This window comes from Sorex fumeus, unplaced genomic scaffold (assembly GCF_029834395.1).
Source record: "Sorex fumeus unplaced genomic scaffold, SorFum_2.1 ptg000007l, whole genome shotgun sequence".
In the NCBI taxonomy this organism is placed as follows: domain Eukaryota; kingdom Metazoa; phylum Chordata; class Mammalia; order Eulipotyphla; family Soricidae; genus Sorex; species Sorex fumeus.
In genome coordinates, this window is record NW_026606064.1 from 48,078,695 (window position 1) to 48,102,866 (window position 24,172).

The 24,172-nt window shown below is 39.5% G+C and overlaps 1 protein-coding gene across 1 annotated transcript in view; it reads left to right on the plus strand.

The window, feature by feature from the left end:
- The window catches only part of CATSPERE (catsper channel auxiliary subunit epsilon), a 104,031-nt gene extending 89,492 nt beyond the window's left edge, over positions 1-14,539 (plus strand). Inside the window, exons 12-14 of the mRNA XM_056106987.1 lie at positions 5,223-5,377; positions 14,330-14,374; positions 14,488-14,539. Of these exons, the coding sequence (XP_055962962.1) occupies positions 5,223-5,377; positions 14,330-14,374; positions 14,488-14,539 (252 nt within the window). The remainder of the gene's footprint in view (positions 1-5,222; positions 5,378-14,329; positions 14,375-14,487) is intronic.
- Positions 14,540-24,172: the final 9,633 nt, after the last annotated feature.

Genomic DNA, 24,172 nt, shown 5'->3' on the forward strand with positions numbered 1-24,172 from the left:
GGAACCCTCATCCACTGATGAGAATGTTGACTGATCCATTCTTTGGAAAACAATATGGACACTTCTCCAAAAAGGAGGAAGTTATTTCCATTCTGATCCAGCAATTCTGTTTCTTAGCACTTATCCCAAGAGCCCAATAACTCTCTTCAGAAAATACATTTCCACTCCTATGTACATTGCAGCACTATTCACAGTAGCCAAAGTCTAAAGAAAGCTCACATGCTCAACAACAGATGACTGAATAAAGAAACTGTAGTATATATACACAATGGAATACTAATCCTCTATAAGAAAAGACAAAATCATGTGATTTGTGAATTACAGACCCTGAATGGGTCTAGAGAATCTTATGCTGAGTGAAGTATATGTCGTACATAAAATCATATAGTAAAGAAACAACAAAAACTCAAAGGCAGCAAGGCTTAGAATTGGTCTTTAATATGAAGCACATTACTGTTGGGGGGTTGAGAGTAATATGGGAGATGGGGATCACTGGGACATGGTGGAAGGAAGCTAACACTCTGATGGAGAGAAACCCTGCCAGAATCAATATTGTTAATCACAGTGCCTGAAATTTAAAAGAAAAAAATGGAGCCACTTAAACAGTGATGAAGAGATAGTAAAGTGATTGAAACACTTGCCTTGCATGCATCTGACCCTGGTTTTATCTCTGGCACTGCACATTGTTCCCCAAGCACTGCCAGGAGTATCACTGTCACTGTCCTCCCATTGTTCATTGATTTGCTCGAGCGGATCCAGTAACGTCTCCATTGTGACACTTGTTACTGTGTTTGGCATATCAAATACATCACAGGTAGCTTGCCAGGCTTTGCTGTGCGGGCGAGATACTCTCAGTAGCTTGCTGGGCTCTCCAAGAAGAGCAGAGGAATCGAACCTGGGTAGGCCATGTGCAAGACAAATGCCCTACCCACTGTGCTATCGCTCCAGCCCACCAGGAGTGTAATATAATATATAAACAATATAGTCAAGAGTATAGGAGTAACTTTGAGGACTGCCAGCTGTGGCCCAGAATCCACCCCTGACAATGCCCCAAAGAAGAAAACTTGATGCATACTAGAAAGATATTGATTACCTATGCTTGGACCTAAGTGTTCAATTTTGCTGTATGAAAAACACAAGTCTCATCACTTAAAGTATTAGTACTGTCTGGAATCTGAACATAATATAGAAGGCAATTATATCCTGGTAAGCAAGATTGCCTTTACTGTAGGGGTTCATTGTCTAATGCCATAATATGGTATTAGACATTTCTTAAAATATGTATATAAAATGAAATAGCCTTGACTTTTCACATTATACTCATGACTAGATAGCCTCAATTCTATGATGAAAATGACACTTTTATAAAAGATCTGAGATATAGTTATAAAGACTGCCAAGTATCATTTTTACAGGTTTCAAGACAATATTAGACTTAAAAAAGAAATGAAGAATGTGAATTTTGAATAATTAGCAACATTCATTTGGTACAGATGGAATTTGGCTTTGGGGACATGGCTGGTCTACTAGCCTGAGAAGTTTATGTCTAGAAATGCAGTGTAATTTGTGAGGCTAGGGAATATGTATTTTCTCAGAGACTAGATAACTTTGTCAATTGTTTTTTAATTGCTAGGGAACAACAAATGGGTGAAGTCATCATAAGTGAAAATTTTATCTATTTAAGAGATATTATGGAAGGGACCCTTAATAGCTTAGACATTGGTGAAGAAAAGCAGGCACTTTGGCGATAGGTGAGGTGTTGGAATTATGTAATGTGTGTATTATAAGTTTAACAAACAGTATTGTAAAACCCAGTGCTTCAATGATAAAGTATTTTTAAAAGGCACTCTAAATAATTAAACACTTGAAAACATGTTTTTTTACGGAATAAAAAGGGAAGTATTTGAAAACTATCTGATAATTTAACAGGAAATATCAGGAGTAACATACAGAAAGAGTATGTCAGACATTCATAAATAGGTGAGAAATTAACAATTATTAACAATACCTCCAAGTGTTCAAATACAAAAATATATATGATAGGTGAATAGTTCCTTACATACACCTATATTGTTATGATGAAAATAATGCCTCATTCAATGATGGTTGGAAATGATCATTCTGGACAAGAACTGAGTACTGAAAGGAGATAAAGTGATAGACATGATAACTTTTCAGTACCTGTATTGAAAGTCACAATGCCTAAGAGAGAGAGAGAGAGAGAGAGAGAGAGAGAGAGAGAGAGAAGGAAAGTATATTCCACTGAGGCAGGCTGGGGAGAAGTGGTGAGAGAGAAATGCAACATTGGTGGTGGAAATGTACACAGGTGTTGAGTGTTGATACATTGTATGACTGAAACCCTATCATGAACAGTGTTGTAACTGTGTATCTCACAGTGATTTAATTAAAAAGAGGAGGAAATATTGTCCAGTTTTGGACATGTATTTAGTGTATGCCTTGTATTTTTTGATTAAGCTCATGATCCTATGAATTAACCAAGTTAGTGTTAACTAATGTAGATGTTTGCAAGTCAAGCTAATATTCACCCAAAAAGACCCTCCACCCCCAATGATGTATCATGTTTCAAGTTAAGATGCACTAAAAATTAATTTCACTTTGCTTTTATTAGTCCACACCCAACATACGGTTTTATAAAAGTACCAAGTATTCCAGGGGTAGAACAGTCTGCAAAGGCTAGAATTAGTAGATAAAGGAAAGAAGAAAAAACTGAAAAGAATTATTCAGCGGTTAACCAAACAGTTCAATTAAAGAAGATCACAAAATACTTTAGGGATAAAAATCACAAAAACAATTCTATTGATTGATTTATGTAAAGTAAAATAACCTACTATGGGAAATTTAGGCATTTTAAGTGTTAAGATAATATTTTCCTTCCAAAATTTCACAGTTAGAAATGCTGGCATGAATATATGCATTGTAGCACTGTTGTACTGTCCTCCCGTTGTCCATCAATTTGCTCGAGTGGGCACCAGTAACGTCTCCATTGTGAGACTCGTTGTTACTGTTTTTGGCATATCGAACATGCCACGAGGAGCTTGCCAGGCTCTGCCGTGCAGGCGGGATACTCTCGGTAGCTTGCCGGGCTCTCCAAGAGGGACAGAGGAATCAAACCCAGGTCGGCCACGTGCAAGGCAAATGCCCTACCTGCTGTGCTATCGCTCCACCCATGAACATAGTACTGTCCTGTAGCGCAATGGTCCCGTTGTTCATTGATTTGCTTGAGCGGGTACCAGTAACGTCTCACAACCAATTGTGAGACTTGTTACTGTTTTTGGCATATCGAATACATCACGGGAAGCTTGCCAGGCTTTGCCGTGCGGGCCAGATACTCTCAGTAGCTGGCCGGGCTCTCCAAGAGGGGCAGAGGAATCGAACCTGGGTCATCCACGTGCAAGGCAAATGCCCTATCTGCTGTGCTGTCATTCTAGCCCCATGAATATATATATACATATATATATATATATATACATATATACGTATATGTATATGAGAGACCTAGGGCCAGAGATATAGTATGGGGATTAAGTCTAGTATCTCGCATGTGACCAAGTCTTGTCCAATCTTTAATGTTCTCTAAGCACCACAGGATACCACCCTGAAGGCAGCTGAGCACAACTGGGATGGTCCAGGTACCCCAGCACCCAGAATCCAAATGCCACTGAATTAAACCAGCAGTTCAGTTTACCAAGAATCACCAAGAGTGACCCCACGACAGCCTAAGTATTCCAGTTTACAAAACCAAATTAAGGGATTATACAAGCTATTCCTGTTTTCTCCAAAACCAAGTAAAAAATGGGAAAGAATATTGTATTAGCAATACCTCTGTATTGAAATGTAGGGAGTACGTGAAGAAAATTAAAAAATAAAATTTGAATAAATCAAATAGTAGCTACTCTTTCAGATTCTATTGAAATAATTCATCCATGCAGAGAATATATGACCAGGAGATGAGCCAAGAATGATGACAGTAAAAACTTCTGGGCATAATAAAATATAGGGGAAAGGTTTTTTATTTTATTTAAAAAAATTAAAGCACTGTGACTTACAAAGTTATTAATAGTTAGGTTTTATACATACAATGTGTCAGCACTACTCTCTCCACCAGTGTTCTCAGATTCTCTTTCCTATCTGCCCCCCACCCCCAGCCTGCCATCTTGACAGATGATAGAAATGAATAGAAGTGGATTCCTTTAAATAGGATGTGAAAGCACACAGGACTTAGAAAATAAAAAAACAAAACAAACAGAAGTACCATTTTGCTTTTAGGTCAGTAATATGTACATTTTAAGTATTTTTTTTCTTAGTTTTAATAAGGATAGTAAAAGAAAGGCTCATTTCACTTGTGCTTTTCAAAGATTGTTCAGTATATTAAAATTTAAAAATTCTTTCTAGTTTGTATATTAAATCTCAGCAGTATAATAGTGGTAATGGTGTAAATAAAAGCCCTAGAAGAAGACAAAATTTGTACATATACTATTTTGACTGTTATGAATAAAATAGTTTCTGTACCAAACTAAGCTACATGGATGGCTTTTCTGCTTTTTTTATTTCACTGTCACTGTCATTTTCACTGCCCTCCTGTTGTTCATCGATTTACTCAAGCAGGCTCAGTAACATTGTGAGACTTGTTACTGTGTTTGGCATATTGAATACGTCAAGGATAGCTTGCCAGGCTTTTGCCTTGTGGGTGATATACTCTTGGTAGCTTGCCGGGCTCTCCGAGAGGGGTGGAGGAATCAAATTCTGTCACTTTTTTGAGTAAGGGAAATAATCTATGCATATTGTCAATGACCTAATTTATTATTAAATACAAATAAAAATACAGAATTTGCATTCACTAAGCTTTGCTTATTAACAACTTTAACCTGATATAACTTCTCAAAATACTGTATGTTACTAAAAATTCATGAACCTATACATTACACCTGTAAATAATTGCACCTGTAAATAATTTTCATTACACCTGTAAATAATTTTCCAAAAGACGAGAGCATAATTGGAGCAATAGTGCAGCGGTAGGGCGTTTGCCTTGCACGCAGCCAACATGGCCGACCCGAGTTCGATTCCTCCGCCCCTCTCGGAGAGCCCGGCAAGCTACTGAGAGTATCTTGCCCGCACGGCAGAGCCGCCCGTGATGTATTCGATTTGCTTTTTAAAGTCATAAAATTATCATGATTTTTTTTGGTTTGTTTCCTATTCAGAACTATAGGCACTGTTTTTCTCTTTCTGGAAAACGAGAAGACTTAAATCAACCATATGAGATTATCAACAAGACTAACAAAAACCATTTAGTGTGGCCAATGGACCATACTGGAATGTATGTGTTTCGTGTGAAGATACTGGATCCAAACTATAGGTGAATATAAGTATTCTTCTGTTGTTATTTTTTGTTAGTATTAGTTCCCCAAAATATTTTCTTTGATTTAATTTGATGTCACTAAAATATGTAATAATTGCTATTCTTATTTGCATATTTTGTGGCATTTTATAATAAGATTTTGTGTTAAACATGAATAAATTCACTATATTCTGAGCAGTATATTTCATGCTGTTATAATTATAAATATTACAATCACAATTGAAGCCTTCAAAGTGCTTAATTAGACTAGTTGGTGAAGGAGTTGGAATATAATTGCAATCAAAGGGAGGTTAAGATCTTTACAGCACACTGCCGTAGAGAGCCACATGGAGGGCTGGCTCCACAGCTCCCGGAGAAGAAACCAAGTTCCAAAAAGAGCCGAGATCACCGGGAAGTCCCAGATGGGGTAGGTGCCGCATCCCCCTCCCCCAGATGGAACCCCGGTGACCAGAAGCCTCCACAAGCATAACTCGAGTATGCGGGAACTGGGACTTTTCCTCCAAACCGTGCGGCCACATAAGCGACTGCGCGACATCTCTGTATATACAAAGTGATCAATGGGAAGTAAATCACCCAATGTTTCTCCCTGAAAATCAGAGTTAAGTTTGGAGCACGGCCACAGACCCAGAAGCACAAGGACTTAATGCAGAACCCAGTAGCTTAGAGCAGAAAAGTGAACGAACTATGCGTTAATCCAAGCCATCATGTCTGCCTGGAGAGGAAAGGGTGTTGCTCCCTTCCGCCCTCCTCCCTCTGGAAAGAAAGATGGCGGCCGCATGGGAGCCTTGTGGACAGCAGGTATGAGCCGGGGGTGCGGGGGTGACAAAAACCTCATGGGAAGGGGGGCGTTCCGGTCCGTCCTTCACGTCCTACTGAGACCACCAGTTGCCCCCCACGAGCGGCTCTCCAGCATGGCCACAGCCCCAGAAGCACAAGGACTTAATGAAGAACCCAGCAGCTTGGAGCAGAAAAGTGAAAGGACTATGCGTTAATCCAGGCCATCAAGTCTGCCGGAGGGGAAAGAGTGTTGCCCCATTCGCCCTCTCTTCTCTGGAAAGAAGGATGGCGGCCACATGGGAGCCTTGTGGACAGCAGGTATGAGCCCGGGGTGTGTGGGGGCGACTAAAACCTTATGGGAAGGGGGGCGTTCTGGTCCGTCCTTCACGCCCTACCGAGGTCACCAGTTGCCCCCCACGAGCAGCTCTCCAGCACGGCCACAGCCCCAGAAGCACAAGGACTTAATGCAGAACCTGGCAGCTTGGAGCAGAAAAGTGAAAGGACTATGCGTTAATCCAGGCCATCAAGTCTGCCGGAGGGGAAAGGGTGTTGCCCCATTCGCCCTCTCCTCTCTGGACAGAAAGATGGCGGCCGCATGGGAGCCTTGTGGACAGCAGGTATGAGCCGGGGGTGTGGGGGCAACTAAAACCTCATGGGAGGGGGGACGTTTTGGTCTGCCCTTCACGCCCTACCGAGGCCACCAGTTGCCCCCCACAAGCGGCTCTCCAGCACGGCCACGACGCCAGAACACAGAAACCAATTTATTAACTATCTGACTTTCAGTAGAAATACTTCCAGGGTCAATAGGTAAAATAGCAGAAATCCAAAAACAACATTTAATTCTTGAACCCAGCTGTAGAAAGCAAATCACTTCACAATGCTTTTTCAGCACGTCTGATTGGGGGGGGGTAAACTCTAAATAATAGTGGTGAATCTTTTATTGAAACAATGAATCTAACCAAAGCAGATAGAGTGTTAACTAGAATTCATCTGCCTCACAGGGACTGGGAGGGGTGGGGTGTGGGGTTTTATTGGGGTTCTTCATGGTAAAAAATAAGTATTGGTAAAGGGAAATGTGTTTGATATTTGCATGACTGAGACCTAAACCTGAAAGCTTTGTAACCTTTCCCACAGTGATTCAATAAATAAATAAATAAATAAATAAATAAATAAAAAGATGGCAACTATAAAAAAAGGTTAAGTCAGAAAAAATACATAACATATTTTACTAATGTTAAATATTTGTGCTGTTGATGAGCACAATATTGAATGATATGAGAACAAGAAATGTTATTTAACAGAAGAAATTTGTCAGAAGAAAACAACCTAGGGGATATGGAACATATGGAAGATGGATATTGCCAAAGAATTAGGATAGAACCTTCAAATGAAAATCATACCACTAATAGTATGAAATTGAGAATACTAAACCATCTATCGATCATGAAATTATGATTGAAGGTAGAACTAGGAAGATGGAAAACAAAAGAAGCAGACTAAGATGATTTATAATGTAGAAGTCAATTTTAAACTATGTCCAAGAGACACTGGTGGAAAGAAACAGACTCTCCGATGGTGATGTGGTTTGGGTATGATGTACACATGGAAAGTATGGCTCACAGTATTGTAAATCCCATTCCCTCAGTTAAAATGGATTTAAGAAAAAGAACTATGTCCTCATTATTCTCTTTATGAGAGAAATGTTGTGATTAAACTATAGCTCTAGTAAAATTAACTTGAAAATAGCATTGCAAATATAGCATCAAAGGTAAGTAAACTGTATGCTGAAAAATGATAAAAAGTAAAGAAAGTGCTAGTGATAGCAAGAATGAAAAATTGGAAAATTCTTATAATTATGTCTCAAGATACAACAGATTATTTAATCTCATGGTAAAAGGTAAAGGTAAAAAGGTAAAGGCCCTCCCATTGATCGTCGATTTGCTCGAGCGGGCCCAGTAACGTCTCCATTGGAGACTTTGTTGTTACTGTGTTTGGCATATCGAATACTCTCGGTAGCTTGCCGGGCTCTCCGAGAGGGGCGGAGGAATCGAACTCAAGTCGGCCATGTTGGCCGCTTGTAAGGCGAACGCCCTACCGCTAAGGATCAATGTATTCTCATGTTTTCTAATTTAGATAATGACAAGTTATTGTAATTTTTTTGACCAAAATATATCATGAGGTAATTTTTCCCTGGAGGTAGCATTGCACAAAGAGTTCTGACTCTGTGTTTGAGTCATAATAAAATATCTAAATGAGGTCACGGTCCTCCCGTTATTCATCGATTTGCTCGAGCGGGTCCAGTAACATCTCCATCCTGAGACTTGTTGTTACTGTGTTTGGCATATTGAATACGTCACAGGTAGCTTCCCAGGCTTTGCCGTGCGGGCGAAATACTCTCAGTAGCTTGCCAGGCTCTCTGAGAGTGGCAGAGTATTCGAACCCGGCTCAGCTGGGCCAGCTGCATGCAAAGCAAACGCCCTACTGCTGTGCTATCGCACAGCAGTAAATATGTGGATATTTTATAAACAGTTAAACATTCTAATTTGGGTCTTAAGTTGAGAGGAATAGTTGGTGATAAAGAATTGAAAGTACAAATGTGCATATACTGAAGTGATTCCATGACATACACAAGCTAAAAGAGAAGAAAAGAGCTCTGGAAAATTCCATAGTTGAGGGCAGTAGGATGATGCAGGCAGAAATATTTTCAAATAAAACCCATAATGATGAGGGGAAAGTACAAATTAATAGGAAATCCCAGTATAATAGGATATTTAAATGCGATTTTCTCCACTATCCATCTTGAGCAGAAGTTCCCAAACCAATTTCTACCATGTTCTAGTATGATCTATGAGGGATTTGCAAGGAGGTTCTCCCCAAAGTTTAAGCTCTTCTGTGTGAAGAAATCAGAAGTGAAAATCTCCAGCCATCTTCAGTAAGATAAAACAAAAAATACATGATAAACTAACTATGTGACTACATAAATAACCCCCTACAGCTGGACCTCATAAAAAGGCAGCAGATACCATTTCCATTACCAAAAAGCCACCTGCCTCAGATTGGGTGGCCAGCTGTGTCAGTTTTGCTCTTCTTTTGCAATTTTGAATGGCACTTCCAGGAAATTGATCATCCTACTTTTCCGTGAATGGATCAGAGTCTAGGGTAAAGGTAAAGATAAAGGCCCTCCCGTTGATCGTCGATTTGCTCGAGCGGGCCCAGTAACGTCTCCATTGGAGACTTTGTTGTTACTGTGTCTGGCATATCGAATACTCTCGGTAGCTTGCTGGGCTCTCCGAGAGGGGCGGAGGAATCGAACTCAGGTCGGCCATGTTGGCCGCTTGTAAGGCGAACGCCCTACCCGCTGTGCTATCGCTCCAGCCCAGAGTCTAGGGTAAAATTCCTAAATTAGTCCCACACAATACTAAGAAAAACTTCATTGGCTGGAGGGATAGCACAGCAGTAGGGCGTTTGCCTTGCACGCAGCCAGCCCGGCCGAGCCAGGTTCGATTCCTCCACCCCTCTCGGAGAGCCCGGCAAGCTACCGAGAGTATCTCACCCGCAGGGCAGAGCCTGGCAAGCTACCTGTGACATATTCAATATGCCAAACACAGTAACAAGTCTCACAATGGAGACGTTACTAGGCACTCGAGGAAATCAATGAACAACGGGAGGACAGGACAGTGGACAGCAAGAATAGGCCATCACTCAAAAACAGTTGGGGAACAATGGAAAAAAAGTTTGACTAACTGAATCAGTCACACATACCCCCCAAAAAGGAAGGCACCATACTGAGATATGAGAAAAAATGGACCTTGGGGACTGGAGTGATAGTACAGCAGGTTGCATGTTTGTCTTGTCTGGATTCAATCCCCAGCACCCTATATTGTCCCCTGAGCCCACCAGAAGTAATCCCTGAGTGCAGAGAGGCAGTAAACCCTGAGAACCACCAGGTGGCCCAAAAAGTAAAGACAAAAAAAAATGGACAACAAAAAGAGAAGAAACATGAGATGGCTGAAAAATCAAATTCAAATTTTTGGTGAGACATGAAAAATAATTGTAATAATAAAACAAGAACGTATTGTAAATTTTAATTTAATTAAGCCCCAGGGGTTTCTATTTCTAGCCGTCTCTCAGGGATGCTAGAAAGCAAACCAAGTACAGCCTCATGCAAGATAAGCACTTTACCAACTATACGATCTCTCTGATCTGAGCAATTTTTTAAAATAATATAGGAGCAACATAAAAACTGTTCAAAACTTAAATATAATACAGGAACTCCAGGCGTGTGACTCAGAGGTGGAGCACTTGCCATGTATGTGTAAAGCCCTGAGTTCAATTCCCAGCATTGCCCCACAGTTCAATTCTTAGCAATGCTGCAGCAAGTACAGATTACTGGGATGAAACAGCAACCAAAAACGCCGATTAATTAATTAACTTAAAGCCCTACACAGAGTTTTTTTCTAAAGAGTGTGAAATGGTAAATAAATTTAATTCATAAAAGCAGCATTAATTAAAAGGACATATTCAATGCTACAGGGCGTTTGTGTTCTTCCACTGTATTTATATGTTTAAATTGAAGCAGGAAGCAGGTAGGTACACAGTTGGGAGGCAATGGGAGTGGCAAGTGCCCTAGCACTATGGATTATAGAAGTTACCCTGGCATTAGCCTAAAAGTATGAAGTTAGATGAAATTCTAACTGCTGCAAGCCCTAACCTGGCTTCCACCTCTGAGAGGAAAATCTCTAACAGAAACAATAGGTTGTGCTAAGAGTATGAAAGACTATCAAGAAATATGCCAAGCTCTTCCCCTTTATAACCCCAACCACAGAGTCTTATCTACACAGAAACCCCCAGTTTGGCAATGGGGTTGGGGGAACCTTTTAAATCAATTTAGAAAGGCAAATGAGGCACATTCCCTATAATGGAATTCCTTATGCTGGAATATACTCATACTCAGCTTGGGGGATGTGTAACCTCAGGATTCTATCCCCTCTGGAGAAACCATTCTCTCTCTCTCTCTCTCTCTCTCTCTCTCTCTCTCTCTCTCTCTCTCTCTCTCTTTGCCTTTTTAAATACACCTGGTGATGCACATGGGTTACTCCTGGCTCTGCACTCAGGAATTACCCCTGGCGGTGCTCAGGGGACCATATGGGATGCTGGGAATCGAACCTGGGTTGGCCGCATGCAAGGGAGACACCCTACCCATTGTGCTATCACTCCAGCCCCCAAAACAATTCTCTCTTAAATCTCTCCTTTTGCCCTATCTCTCCCTCTTCTCCTTCCTCCCTCTTTCTCCTCTCATACTTACTTAATTCTAAACCTCCTTCCTGAAATTATCTTCTGCAAGAGTAGATAACAGACCTTGGACTGAGGTCAGAACTGACTTTTATTCTGCAAAGAGCAGTTCTGTGCTCCAGGCTGAGGATATTACTCCAATAGAACTTGGATACTAATGACTAGCTCCTGATCTCTAGTGGCCCTTTCCCAAGAAGGCAGAACTGGGTCAAAGAGAAAGGATAGTGGTACTCACTCTTGAGATTACTACTTCCCTCTCTGTCCACCTCTGCCAGTTCATCTACATCACTTGGTGAGAGAGCCAGGAGTCAGATGATCTGCAACTAAATTCTTGGTGAGGGTGGAGGTGGGGGGTGGATCATGAACCAGAGTGTGGGGCCTCACCAGACACTGAGTCTCCCAACAACATGATTTGGGATTTTTTAGCCTAAAAACTATGAGAAATAAAATAATCTTGTTTATAGTAAACAATGTATGGTACTTTATCATAATAGCTTGAACTGAGATGTCTATTATTAATTGAAGAAGAAAGAATAGATGACATCTGAAAAATAAATAATAGATGAAATTTTCATGGATCAAAAACCATTCAGAGGAAGAAAAGAAGACCTCTGAATTAAAGATCAGATATTCCAAAAAGTTTGTACCTGAACATAAGCTTATAAAATTAAGAAATAGTAAACGACATAGCACACAGCTGTAGGCTTTTAATCATGGTGTGATCGAATTTAAGTGTGGCTAAAGAGAACCAAGTATAATAATTATGATTTTTACACATAGTCTTGTTATAAATAGAATTTACAACAAACTATACCATCTTTGTAAGTGGTTAAGCTACTCTGGAATGGGGCAAACAAAGCAAAAGTGAAAAGTTCAAACGCATTTAAGCTTGTGCACTTTATGGGAAAAAAAAGTTTTCATCCAAATGAAAGGACTGACAGGAAGTAATAAAGAGTGTTTGGGGGAAAGGAATACACAAGATGTGACAAAGACTAGTGACCAATCCAAAAGTAGAGCGCTTCTGTGAAACCTTTCATGCTGAAGCAACATGATTGTAATGAATTTATATGAGAAAATTTAGCATTCAAAGACTTACCAACCCCCCCCAAAATCAACCATCAGATCATGCCAAATAACACATGAAACCTAAAATAACACTAACATAGTAAAAACAGGAGTTATGTACATACCTGTATAAAGTAGTTCCAAGGAAAAAGCTTGGTGGGACCATTCTTATTGCCTCTAAAATGACTGATGCAAAACAAATTTTGCTTTGTATCTTTAATTATAGAAACATAAACATTCTTCATGTTTCTTTCCACTAGCAATAACCAGGGTATAAACTTTCAAAACTTGGGAAATGCCATTTTTCTGTGAAAATCCTATGACACATATCTGTACCACTAAGTATTTTCAATATAGTGCATTGTGCTGTTTGTGGATTATGCAGCTGTGCTGCTCTACAGATTGGTGTGATGGTTGAGTCTGCTTTGGTTTGAATCCTAATTTTGCCAGTACTATCTCTTTGTACAGTCTTAGTCAAAATTCTTGGTTTCTTTGAATCTATTTCTTTATCTATAAAATGATTTAATAATCGTATCTTACTCTATTATGAGGATTAAATGAAGTACCTGAGTGAAAATCAATAATTTTGCTACATACATAGCAAATACTCTATAAAAGTAAATTCTTTTCTTTTCTCTTCACCCACATGAAGGTATATGAGAAATGGTGTCATTAATATTTATTTACCTAAATTCTGCCTAATTCTAAGCATTAAGCTAAATAATGAAACTCCGTAACTTTAGGAAAGATGACACAATTCTGATATCAAGCTCCTAACACTTAATACTCCTAACACAGTCAGTCATTCTCAGGTGTGGCTATGGCATCAGAAAAACTTGAATTCTTAGCTCTTCCACTTACAACTATGTCAACTTCTGCAAGAAATGTGCCCTATCTAACACTTCCATTCCTCAGCCTGAAGAAGGATTTTTGGATCTTCTAAATATGAGACCATGAGTTGGATCCCCAGCATCACCCCATCGCTGTTTGGAATCCCCAATAATACAACAAAGTGTGCAATGTGTCTGACAAAGTATGCCTAAGGGTGGGAATAACATCAAGTGTGTATCCCCCATCTCTTGTGAATACTACAATTAAATAGTGCCATTCTCTTGAGGGCATCACCATCAAAGATAAGAGCTCTGCCACCAGGTGTGACACCTTTGGATCATCCTGGTCATCAACAGAACCACAAAAAAAGGAAGGGAAGGGGAAAATAATAGCGAAGTAAAAGGAAGAGTTGTCAATGAAAATTGAGATAATAACTGGTTTTGGTACACTATCAAGTGCATGACATTATTTATTTTCTATGAGAGTTAATGTTCTTGGGCAGGAGAGATAATACAGGGGTAGGGATTAAGGTCCTGCCTTGCATTATGCAGGACCTAATCCAATCCCTGGCACCCCATGGTCCCTGAAGACCAAGAGCAACCCCCAAGCACAGAGCCAGGAGTAGCCCCTGAGCACTGGTGCAACCAAATCCTCTCAAATGTTCAATAAACGTTTACTCTTACTTCTTTCAGTACTTACTGTTCACTATTCATTTAGTCCTTACTGGGGCCTTGGAAACCACTATCAAAATGCTACAAAATTATTAGGACACACTGACAAGCTCTGAGGAAACTTGTAACAGCCAATCATAAGTACAGAAGAATCACCATGGCTGTGAGATAAATGTATTTATTCTGACTCTTGTCAAGAAAATGACACCTTAATTAAGATTATATGACTTGATTGTTATTATAGAGGTGTGAATGTAATTTTCTTTTAAAAGTATATTTGATTTAGTCTTTATTGTTTTTTTCTACTTTGCAGTTTCTGTACCCTAACTGCTGTGTTTGCAATAGAGACCTATGGCCTGTTAGCCAGGTAATGACCCGGATTAAACCAAATTCAACGAGAGAAGTTCTAGAAAATACAGGTGGCAGTTTAAAAAAGGAAAAGCAGCCCTCCCTGATGGAACCCTCTTCAAGGGTCCCTAACATGTATTCCATTATGAAAATTAGCTCTTTTGTCAATGATTAACTAAACTTATATTTGAGGATCTGTCTCTGGGCTCTCAATACTATGCCATTGGTATGAGAGCCTGATTCTGTAGCTTTATATTGTAATTTAGAGTTGAAGTTGAAAAGAGGAGAAGTCGTTGCTATGTTGAACCTGGTTGTTTCCAGACCTTGATTACAGGAATTTTCTCTGGGTGGGGCAGGCTGAGTCCCTGCCCTGTTGGGGGACACAGTGCAACTCCATGACCAATCTCAAAGAGAAGTCACAGTGACTGGGGGGCCCGAGATGCCACAGTGCTGATCCACACTAGTGATAAAGCTGCTGGAGTATACACTGCATATCTCCAAAGTTCACAGCACTAACAGTTCATCTGGAACACACAAAATTACATGGGATAGTTGTGTAGAAGCCCACTGACCTCACTTAACACAAACAACAGCACAAAAGGTTCAGTTAGCACCTAACAGCTTAGCAAATCCTTCAACAATAACACCATTATGAGATATATGTTATAGGAAGCAATATAAAGTAAATTATTTTTTGCCTGCTAAGGGAGGTGGGATGAGGTGGGGGATAGGTGTGGGTAACTTGGGACATTGATGGAGGAAAGGGTCACACTGGAGGTAGGATTGGTATTGGAATATTGAATTCTTGAAATGACTGTATTATGAACAGCTTTGTAAATAGTGATGTTTAAATAAGTTTCAAACAGGGAAAAATATCTTTTTTAAAATTAGTGAGCCTAAGAGACAGTATAATGGGTAGGACATATTTGCCTTGCATGCAGTTAACCTAGGTCTATCCCCAGCATTCCATATGGTTCCCTGTGCACTGCCAGGAGTGATTCCTGAGTGCAGAGCCAAGAATAACCCCTGAGCATTTTCAAATATGACAAAAAAAGGGGGGGAAACATTTTTTTAGTAAAAAGGGGGGGAAATCTTCCTTTTTCTTAGTGATACTTTGACTGCTTGGGGAATTGTATTACTCCATATAAATTTTAACATCACTTTGTAAACTGCATTGAATCTATATAGTTCTTTGGGAAGGATGGTTATTTTGATAATGTTAATCCTTCCATCCATGATCAGTTTCTGTTTCTTTGTCTTATTTATTTTAGTAATGATTTATAGTTTTCTTTGTATGTCGTTTACCTGTTTTGTTAAGCTTTTGTTGGAGGCACAGTTATTTTTCAAACTTTCTCCCTTTCCTGCGGTTGAGACACAGATGAAGAGTGTGGTGTTGGAATGATGTGATGAGGAATATTAATAGTATTATAAACCACAGAATCTCAATCAAATATTTTAAATAAGTAAAGTGGGTGGGGCTGGAATAGTAATGCAGTGGGTAGGGTGCTTGCCTTGCACACAGCCAACCCAAGTTCAATCCCTGGCATCCCATCTGGCCCTCTGGTCACCCTCCCAGGAATGATTCCTGCACACAAAGCCAGGAGTAAGTCCTGAGCACCGCTTGGTGTGGTCCAAAACCAAAAAATAAATAAGTAAAATGGAAAAATAATATCTTTCTACCTCTTCTACTTTGTTGTTTGTAAATAGAAATGCCGTGAATTTCTGTGTGTTGATTTTGTAGCCTGCCACACCACTGTAGACGTTTATTATATATAGACTTTTTTGGTAGAGTATTCAGGGTTTTCAATATGTAGTATCAAATAGTATGGCATGCTATCAGAGCTATCATATCAACTAGCAAAATATCTTTCTTATCTAATTGTAATGGCAAGAGCTCCAATAGTTTGCTAATATCAAATAGTACTAAATACTATCACAGCTATTGTATCAACTAGCAAAATACCTCTTTCTTACCTAATTGGTATGGCAAGAACTCCAATACTTTGCAAATACCAAATAGCATTAAATACTATCAAAACTTTACTATCAACTAGCCAAATATCTCTTTCTTACCTAATTGGTATGACAAGAACTCCAATACTATGCTAAAAATTGTGGTGATGGTAGACAACTTTGTGCTGGGCCTGATATTCGAGGAAAGTCTTTCAGTTTTTTGTTATTGAATATAATGTTAGTTTAATTGTGGGTTGTGATAAATAGGTGGAAATATATTGAGGAAAGTTTCTCCTGTTCCCATTTTATTGTTTTTTTTATTAGGAATGGGTGTCGGATATTGACAAGTGCTTTGTATGCATAAATTGATATGATCATATGATTTTTTATTTTTCTTTTATTGATATGGTATATAATGTTAATTGACTTATATATATTAAAAACCACCTTTACATCGCTGGGATAAATCTTACTTGATCATAGTGTCTGATCCTTTTATTTATATCTCTTGATTGGGATTCTATCACTTACAATACTGTTAATGATGGTTTCTCGTGCACTTAATTCCAAAACCACACCCATCACCAGTGGACCAATCTCCCTTCCCCAGGGACTTCAGTGCCTCTACCTTTGTATAATCCTTTTAATGTATCATTGGATCCGATTTGCTAACATTTTGTTGAGGATCTTTGCATCTATGTTCATCAGTGAAATTGGTCTGTTCAATTTTAGTGACTTTTTCTTTTTTTAGTAATGTCTTTGTCTGCTTTGGGTATCAGAGTAATGTTTGTGTGGAAACTGGGATGATTCTCTAGTTCTTCAACTTCCTGGAAGAGCTTTAGGAGGATTGGAAGCAAGTCCTTCTTGCAGATTTGAAAGAACTTGGTAATAAACACATCTGGACCTAGGCTTTGGGGGTTTGTTTGCTTGATTTTTCTTTGTTTAGAGACCACACCTGGTGGTGCTCAGGGCTTACTTCTGGCTCTGTATTCTGGGATCAAGTTATTCTTGATGTACAGAGCCCTTAGTTATTAAGTAATGACCATCCCTGTCCCTTATAACCTTTTTAAAATTTAAAGCCTATGTTGTTTGATACAAGTATTCCTCTCCAGCCTTTTTAGAACTTTTTTCCAGTAGAATTGTTTTCCAGTCTTTGGCTTTTAACCTGTGTAACATGACTGGTCAGCTGTGTTTCAGCAGGCAGTTGGACTCAGTTTTTGGATCCAAACTACCACTCTGTGATTGATTGATGAGTTCAGTTCATTGCTGTCAAGTGACATTGTTGAGATAGATGAATATTTTGCAACATTTTGGAGTTATGCATGTTTGTGAAGTTTGTCTTGTTTTGTTTTCTTTGGGGGCAATACCTGATAATGCTCAGGACTCACTTGTGGCTGTGTGCTCAGAAACCATTCCTGGTGGTGTTCAAGGGACCATGTATGGGCTGGGGTTAGAACTGGGGTAAGCTTGTGCAAGGCAAGTCTTTCCAACCCCTGTCATGTTCTAAAAGAAACCTTTTTTAATGCTGGAAAATTGGTTTCTCAGTTGTGAACTTATCAAGTTATTTTCCATGCATGGAAACCTCACTTTTGAATGACAACCTAGCTGGATAGAATTTTCTTCTAAGAATTTTTATTTCATTGAGCTTGTTTTCTATATCCCATAATTTATCTCTGAACTGTATTACATTTTATAAATCTGTTGTTACTATTATGGTGTATCCTTTATATGGAACTTTATACTTTAATATTGCTACTTTCAAGATTCTATAGCTTTGGCTTTGCTTTTTTAACTACAATGTCTTAGAGTTTTTCTGTTTGGGTATATTTTAACTAGAAATTTTTCAAGGGGATGTTTTAAGAGGCAATTACCTGACTGTGGTCTCCCTTTTAAGTGATCTTTTTCATGCCCCTTAGCCATTTCCATGATCTGGCTACCCTTCATGTTGACTAGATTTTAAATTACACCCACGAATAGCTAAAGCAATTCTTGGTAAAAAGACATGTGGTTGTCCAGTTATACCAGCACCATTTGTTGAAGAGGCTTTCCTTGTTCCACTTCACATTTCTTTCTCCCTTATCAAAGATTAGATGTTCATACATTTTGGGTTGTGTGTATGGATATTTCAACCTATTCCATTGGTCTGCGGCTCTTTCTTTGTTCCAGTACCATACTGTCTTAATTATTACTGCTTTGTAGTAGAGTTTGAGGTTGGGAAGGGCAATGCCTCCCCATGTCTTTTTCCCAAGAATTTCTTTAACTATTCGTGGGAGTGTGTTGTTCCATATGATTTCAGGAGTGCTTGATCTATTTCTTTGAAGAATTTCATGAGTATCCTTATAGGCATCGCATTCAATCTGTATAATGCTTTCGGGAGTATTGCCATTTTGACGATGCTAATTCTTCCTATCTATGAGCAGGAGACATGTTTCTGTTTTCTCGTGTGCTCTTTTATTTCATGGAGTAGCGTTTTGTAGTTTTCATTGTAGAGGTCCTTTACCTCTTTAGTTAGGCTGATTTCGAGGTGTTTGATTTTCTGGGGCACAATTGTGAAAGGGATTATTTCTTTCATGTCACTTCCCCCTGTCTCATTATTTGCATATAGGAAGGCCATGGAGTTTTGGGCGTTGAATTTATAGCCTGTGACTTTACTGTACAAGTCTATTGTTTCTAGGACTTTCTTTGTAGAGTCTTTAGAATTCTCTAGATATAGTATCATATCGCAAACTCTCACTATCAAATAGTGAGAGCTTCATTTCTTCCTTTCCTATCTGGATACCTTTAATGTCTTTTTCCTGCCTAATCGCTATTGCAAGTACTTCCAGTACTATGTTAAACAGAAGTGGTGATAGTGGGCATCCTTGTCTTGTCCGTGATCTTAGAGGAAAGGCCCTTAGTTTTTCCCCATTGAGGATAATACTTGCCATGGGTTTGTCATAGATGGCTTTGACTATCTTGAGGAAAGTTCCATCAAAACCCATTTTGGTGAGAGTTTTCATCATAAACAGGTGCTGTATCTTGTCAAAAGCTTTCTCTGTGTCTATTGATATGATCATATGGTTTTTAATCTTTACTTTTGTTGATATGATGGATTATGTTGATTGATTTCTGAATGTTAAACCATCCTTGCATCCCCGAGATGAATCCCACTTTTTCGTGGTATATGATCTTTTTGATAAATTGTTGGATTCTCTTTGCTAACATTTTGTTGAGGATCTTCGCATCTCTATTTATCAGGGATATTGGCCTATAGTTTTCTTTGTTGGTGGTGTCTTTGTTTGCTTTAGGTTAAGGAGAGAAATATGTGCCTCATAGAAGCTGTTTGGGAGAGTTTGTGTTTTTTCAATTTCCTGGAAAATCTTGAGGAGAACTGGCAAAACGTCTTCTTTGAATGTTTGGAAGAATTCACTAGTGAACCCATCTGGGCCTGGGCTTTTGTTTTTAGGAAGACTTTTGATTACCACTTCAATTTCCTTGATATGAATTGGTCTATTCAGGTATCCCAAGTCTTCCTGGTTCAGTCTTGGGAGATTACAGAATCCAGGAATTTATCCATTTCTTCTAGGTTCTCTTGTTTCGTGGCATTTAGATTCTCAAAGTAGTCTCTGATGATCTTTTGGATTTCACTGGTTTCTTTTGTAATGTCCCCTTTTTCATTTCTCATTCGGTTTATTAGAGTTTTCTCTCTTTCTTTCTTTGTGAGTCTTGCTAGTTGTTTATAAATCTTTTTTTATTTTCTCAAAGAACCAGATCTTGGTTTTATTGACCTTTCCAATTGTTTCTTCTTTTTTTCCCTTTATTTTATTTTATTTTTTTTAAAGTTGTAGATTTACAATTTTTTGTGCTTTGGTTTCAATTATACAATGATCAGATACCCATCCCTCCACCAGTGCCTATTTTCCACCACCATGGATAATATCCCTCCCACCCCCATCCCCCCATCCCCCCTGTCTCTGTGGCAGGGCAATCCCCTGTGTTCTCTCTCTCCTTTTGGGTGTTGTGGTCTGCAAAAGAGGCATTGAGTGGCAAACATGTTCAGTCCATAGTCTACTTTCGACATGCATCTCCCCTCCTGGGAGGATCCTCCAAACATCCTTTATTTGGTGCTCCCTTCTCTATCTGAACTGCCCTTTCCTCTAGGATACCCGGCTAGCCTCTAAGTTATGGAGTAATCCTCCTGGTGCTGATCTCAGCTATTCTTGGGTATTAATCTCATACTTTGTTACTTTATATCCCCCAGATGAATGCAATCTTTCTATGTCTATCCCTCTCTTTCTGACTCATTTCGCTTAGCATGATACTTTCCATATTGTACCACTTGTATGTAAAGTTCATGACTTCATCTTTTCTAAGAGCTACATAGTACTCCATTGTGTAGATGTACCAAAGTTTCTTTAACCAGTCATCTGTTCTTGGGCATTCAGGTTTCTTCCAGTTTCTGGCTATTGTAAAGAGTGCTGCAATGAACAAACATGTGCAGATGTCACTTCGACTATACATTTTTGCCTCTCTGGGATATATTCCCAGGAGTGGTATTGCTGGGTCAAATGGGAGCTCAATTTCTAATTTTTTGAGAATCGTCCATACTGTTGTCCAGAAGGGCTGAACCAGTGGACATTCCCACCAACAGTGAAGGAGTGTCCCTTTCTCGCCACATCCACGCCAGCATCGGTTGCTTTTGTTCTTTTGAATGTGGGCCAGTCTCTGAGGTGTGAGATGGTATCTCATTGTGGTTTTGATCTGCATCTCCCTGATGATTAATGATGTAGAGCATTTTCTCATGTGCTTTTTTGCCATTCGGATTTCTTCTTTGAGAAAGTTTCTGTTCATTTCATTGCCCCATTTTTGGATGGGGTTGGATGTTTTCTTCTTGGGGATTTTAACCAGTATTTTGTATATCCTGGATATCAACCCCTTGTCAGATGTGTATTCGGCGAATATCCTTTCCCATTCTGTAGACTGTCTTTGTATTTTGGTCACTGTTTCTTTGGAGGTGCAGGAGCTTCTTAGTTTAAGATAGTCCCATTTATCTATCTCTGTTTTCCCTTGCTCGGCCAGTGGCGTGGCATCTTTGAAGATACCATTAGCTTCAATGTCATGGAGGGTTTTGCCAACTTTGTCTTCAATGTACCTTATGGTTTCTGGTCTGATGTTGAGGTCTTTAATCCATTTTGATCTTACTTTTGTACATGGTGTTAGGCAGAGTTCTGAGCCTATTTTTTTGCATGTAGCCGTCCAGTGATGCCAACACAATTTATTAAAGAGGCTTTCCTTACTCCACTTCACATTACTTGCACCTTTATCAAAGATTAGATGAGCATATGATTGAGGAGAGATGTCAGTGTATTCAACCCTGTTCCATTGGTCTGCAGTTCTGCCTTTGTTCCAGTACCATGCTGTTTTAATTATTACTGCTTTGTAGTACAGTTTGAAGTTCGGGAGGTTGATTCCTCCCATTTTCTTTTTCCCAAGAATTGCTTTAGCTATTCGTGGGGGCTTATTGTTCCATATAAATTTCAAGAGTGTTTGCTCCATTTCTTTGAAGAATGTCATGGATATCCTTATAGGGATTGCATTGAATTTATACAATGCTTTCGGTAGTATTGCCATTTTGACAATGTTAAGTCTCCCGACCCATGAGCAGGGGATATCTTTCCATTTCCTCATGTCCTCTTTTATTTCCTGAAGTAGCGTTTTGTAGTTTTCTTTGTACAGGTCCTTTACTTCCTTAGTTAAGCTGATTCCTAGGTACTTGATTTTCTGGGGCACAATTGTGAATGGGATTGTTTTTTTCATGTTGCTTTCTTCTCTCTCACTGTTTGCGTATAGGAAAGCCATGGACTTTTGGGTATTGATTTTATAACCTGCAACTTTACTATACGAGTCTATTGTTTCTAAGAGTTTTTTGGTGGAAGTTATTGGGTTCTCTAAGTAGAGTATCATATCATCTGTGAATAGTGAGAGCTTGATTTCTTCCTTTCCTACCTGAATGCCCTTAATATCTTTTTCCTGCCTAATCGCTATTGCAAGTACTTCCAGTACTATATTGAACAGCAGTGGAGAGAGTGGGCATCCCTGTCTCGTCCCTGATCTTAGAGGGAAGGCTCTCAGTTTTTCCCCATTGAGGATGATGCTTGCTGTAGGCTTGTGGTAGATGGCTTTAATTATGTTGCGGAAGGTCCCCTCTATACCCATTTTGGCTAGGGATTTCATCATAAAGGGGTGCTGGATCTTATCAAATGCTTTCTCTGCATCTATTGATATGATCATATGCTTTTTATCTTTTCTTTTGTTGATATGGTGGATTATGTTGATTGATTTCCGAATGTTAAACCATCCTTGCATCCCTGGGATGAATCCTACTTGGTCATGGTGTATGATCTTTTTGATGAGTAGTTGGATTCTATTTGCTAGTAGTTTGTTGAGGATCTTTGCATCTGTGTTCATCAGGGATATCGGCCTGTAATTCTCTTTCTTTGTGGTATCTCTGTCTGCTTTTGGTATCAGTGTGATATTTGCTTCGTAGAAACTGTTCGGAAGTGTTTTTGATATTTCAATTTCGTGGAAAAGCTTAAAGAGCATCGGGAGTAAGTCCTCTTTAAAGATTTGGAAGAATTCACTAGTGAATCCATCCGGGCCAGGGCTTTTGTGCTTGGGGAGACTTTTTATTACCATTTCAATTTCCTTGATGGTGATAGGTCTGTTCAGGTATTCCAGGTCTTCTTGGTTCAGCCTTGGGAGTCTGTAGGAGTCTAGGAATTTATCCATTTCCTCGAGGTTTTGATGTTCCGTGGCATAAAGCTTCTCAAAGTACTCCCTGAGGATCCTCTGAATTTCTGTGGTTTCTGTTGTAATGACCCCCTTTTCATTTCTGATTCGGTTTATTAGGGTTTTCTCTCTCCCTTTCTTTGTGAGTTTTGCTAGAGGCTTATCGATCTTGTTAATTTTCTCGAAGAATCAGCTTTTGGTTTCATTGATCTTTCGGATTGTTTTTTGGGTTTCCATCTCGTTAATCTCTGCTCTGAGTTTTATTATTTCCTTTCTCCTGTTCGGGTTGTGCTCCTTTTTTTGGTCCTTCTCCAAGCTCTTAAGCTGTGAGGTTAGGTTACTTATGTGTGCTCACTCCTCCTTCCTGAGGAATGCTTGTAGAGCTATAAACTTTCCTCTTAACACAGCCTTTGCTGTGTCCCGTAAGTTTTGGTAACTCGTGTTCTCATTTTCATTCGTTTCTAGGAATCTTTTGATTTCCTCTTTGATTTCCTGTCTAATCCACTCGTTGTTCAATAGTGCACTGTTTAATTTCCAGGTGTTTGATTTAGTTTTCTGTTTTTGTATGTGATTTACTTCTAATTTCAGCGCATTATGGTCTGAAAAGATTGTTGATACAATCTCTACCTTCTTAATTTTATGGAGGCATGTCTAGGGGCTGTTTCTAGCTGCGCGTGCCCAGAGAGGGACCCAGGCCCCTGGGGGCGGGCTGTACCTGTTGGAATTGGAGCCGGTCAGCTTTGTTGCCCAGAGCTGGGCCTCTGTGCCCATCCCACGCAGATCAGGGGTTGAAAACCGGCTGTCTAGGGGCTGTTTCTAGCTGCGCGTGCCCAGAGAGGGACCCAGGCCCCTGGGGGCGGGCTGTACCTGTTGGAATTGGAGCCGTTCAGCTTTGTTGCCCAGAGCTGGGCCTCTGTGCCCGTCCCACGCAGATCAGGGGTTGAAAACCCTCCAATTGTTTCTTTGGTTTCCATGTCGTTAATTTCTGCTCTAAGTTTTATTATTTTTTTCCTTTGGCCAATTTTGGATTTCTTTTGTTGGTCTTCTAAAATCTTGAGCTGTGTGGTTAGGTAATCTATGTAGGCCC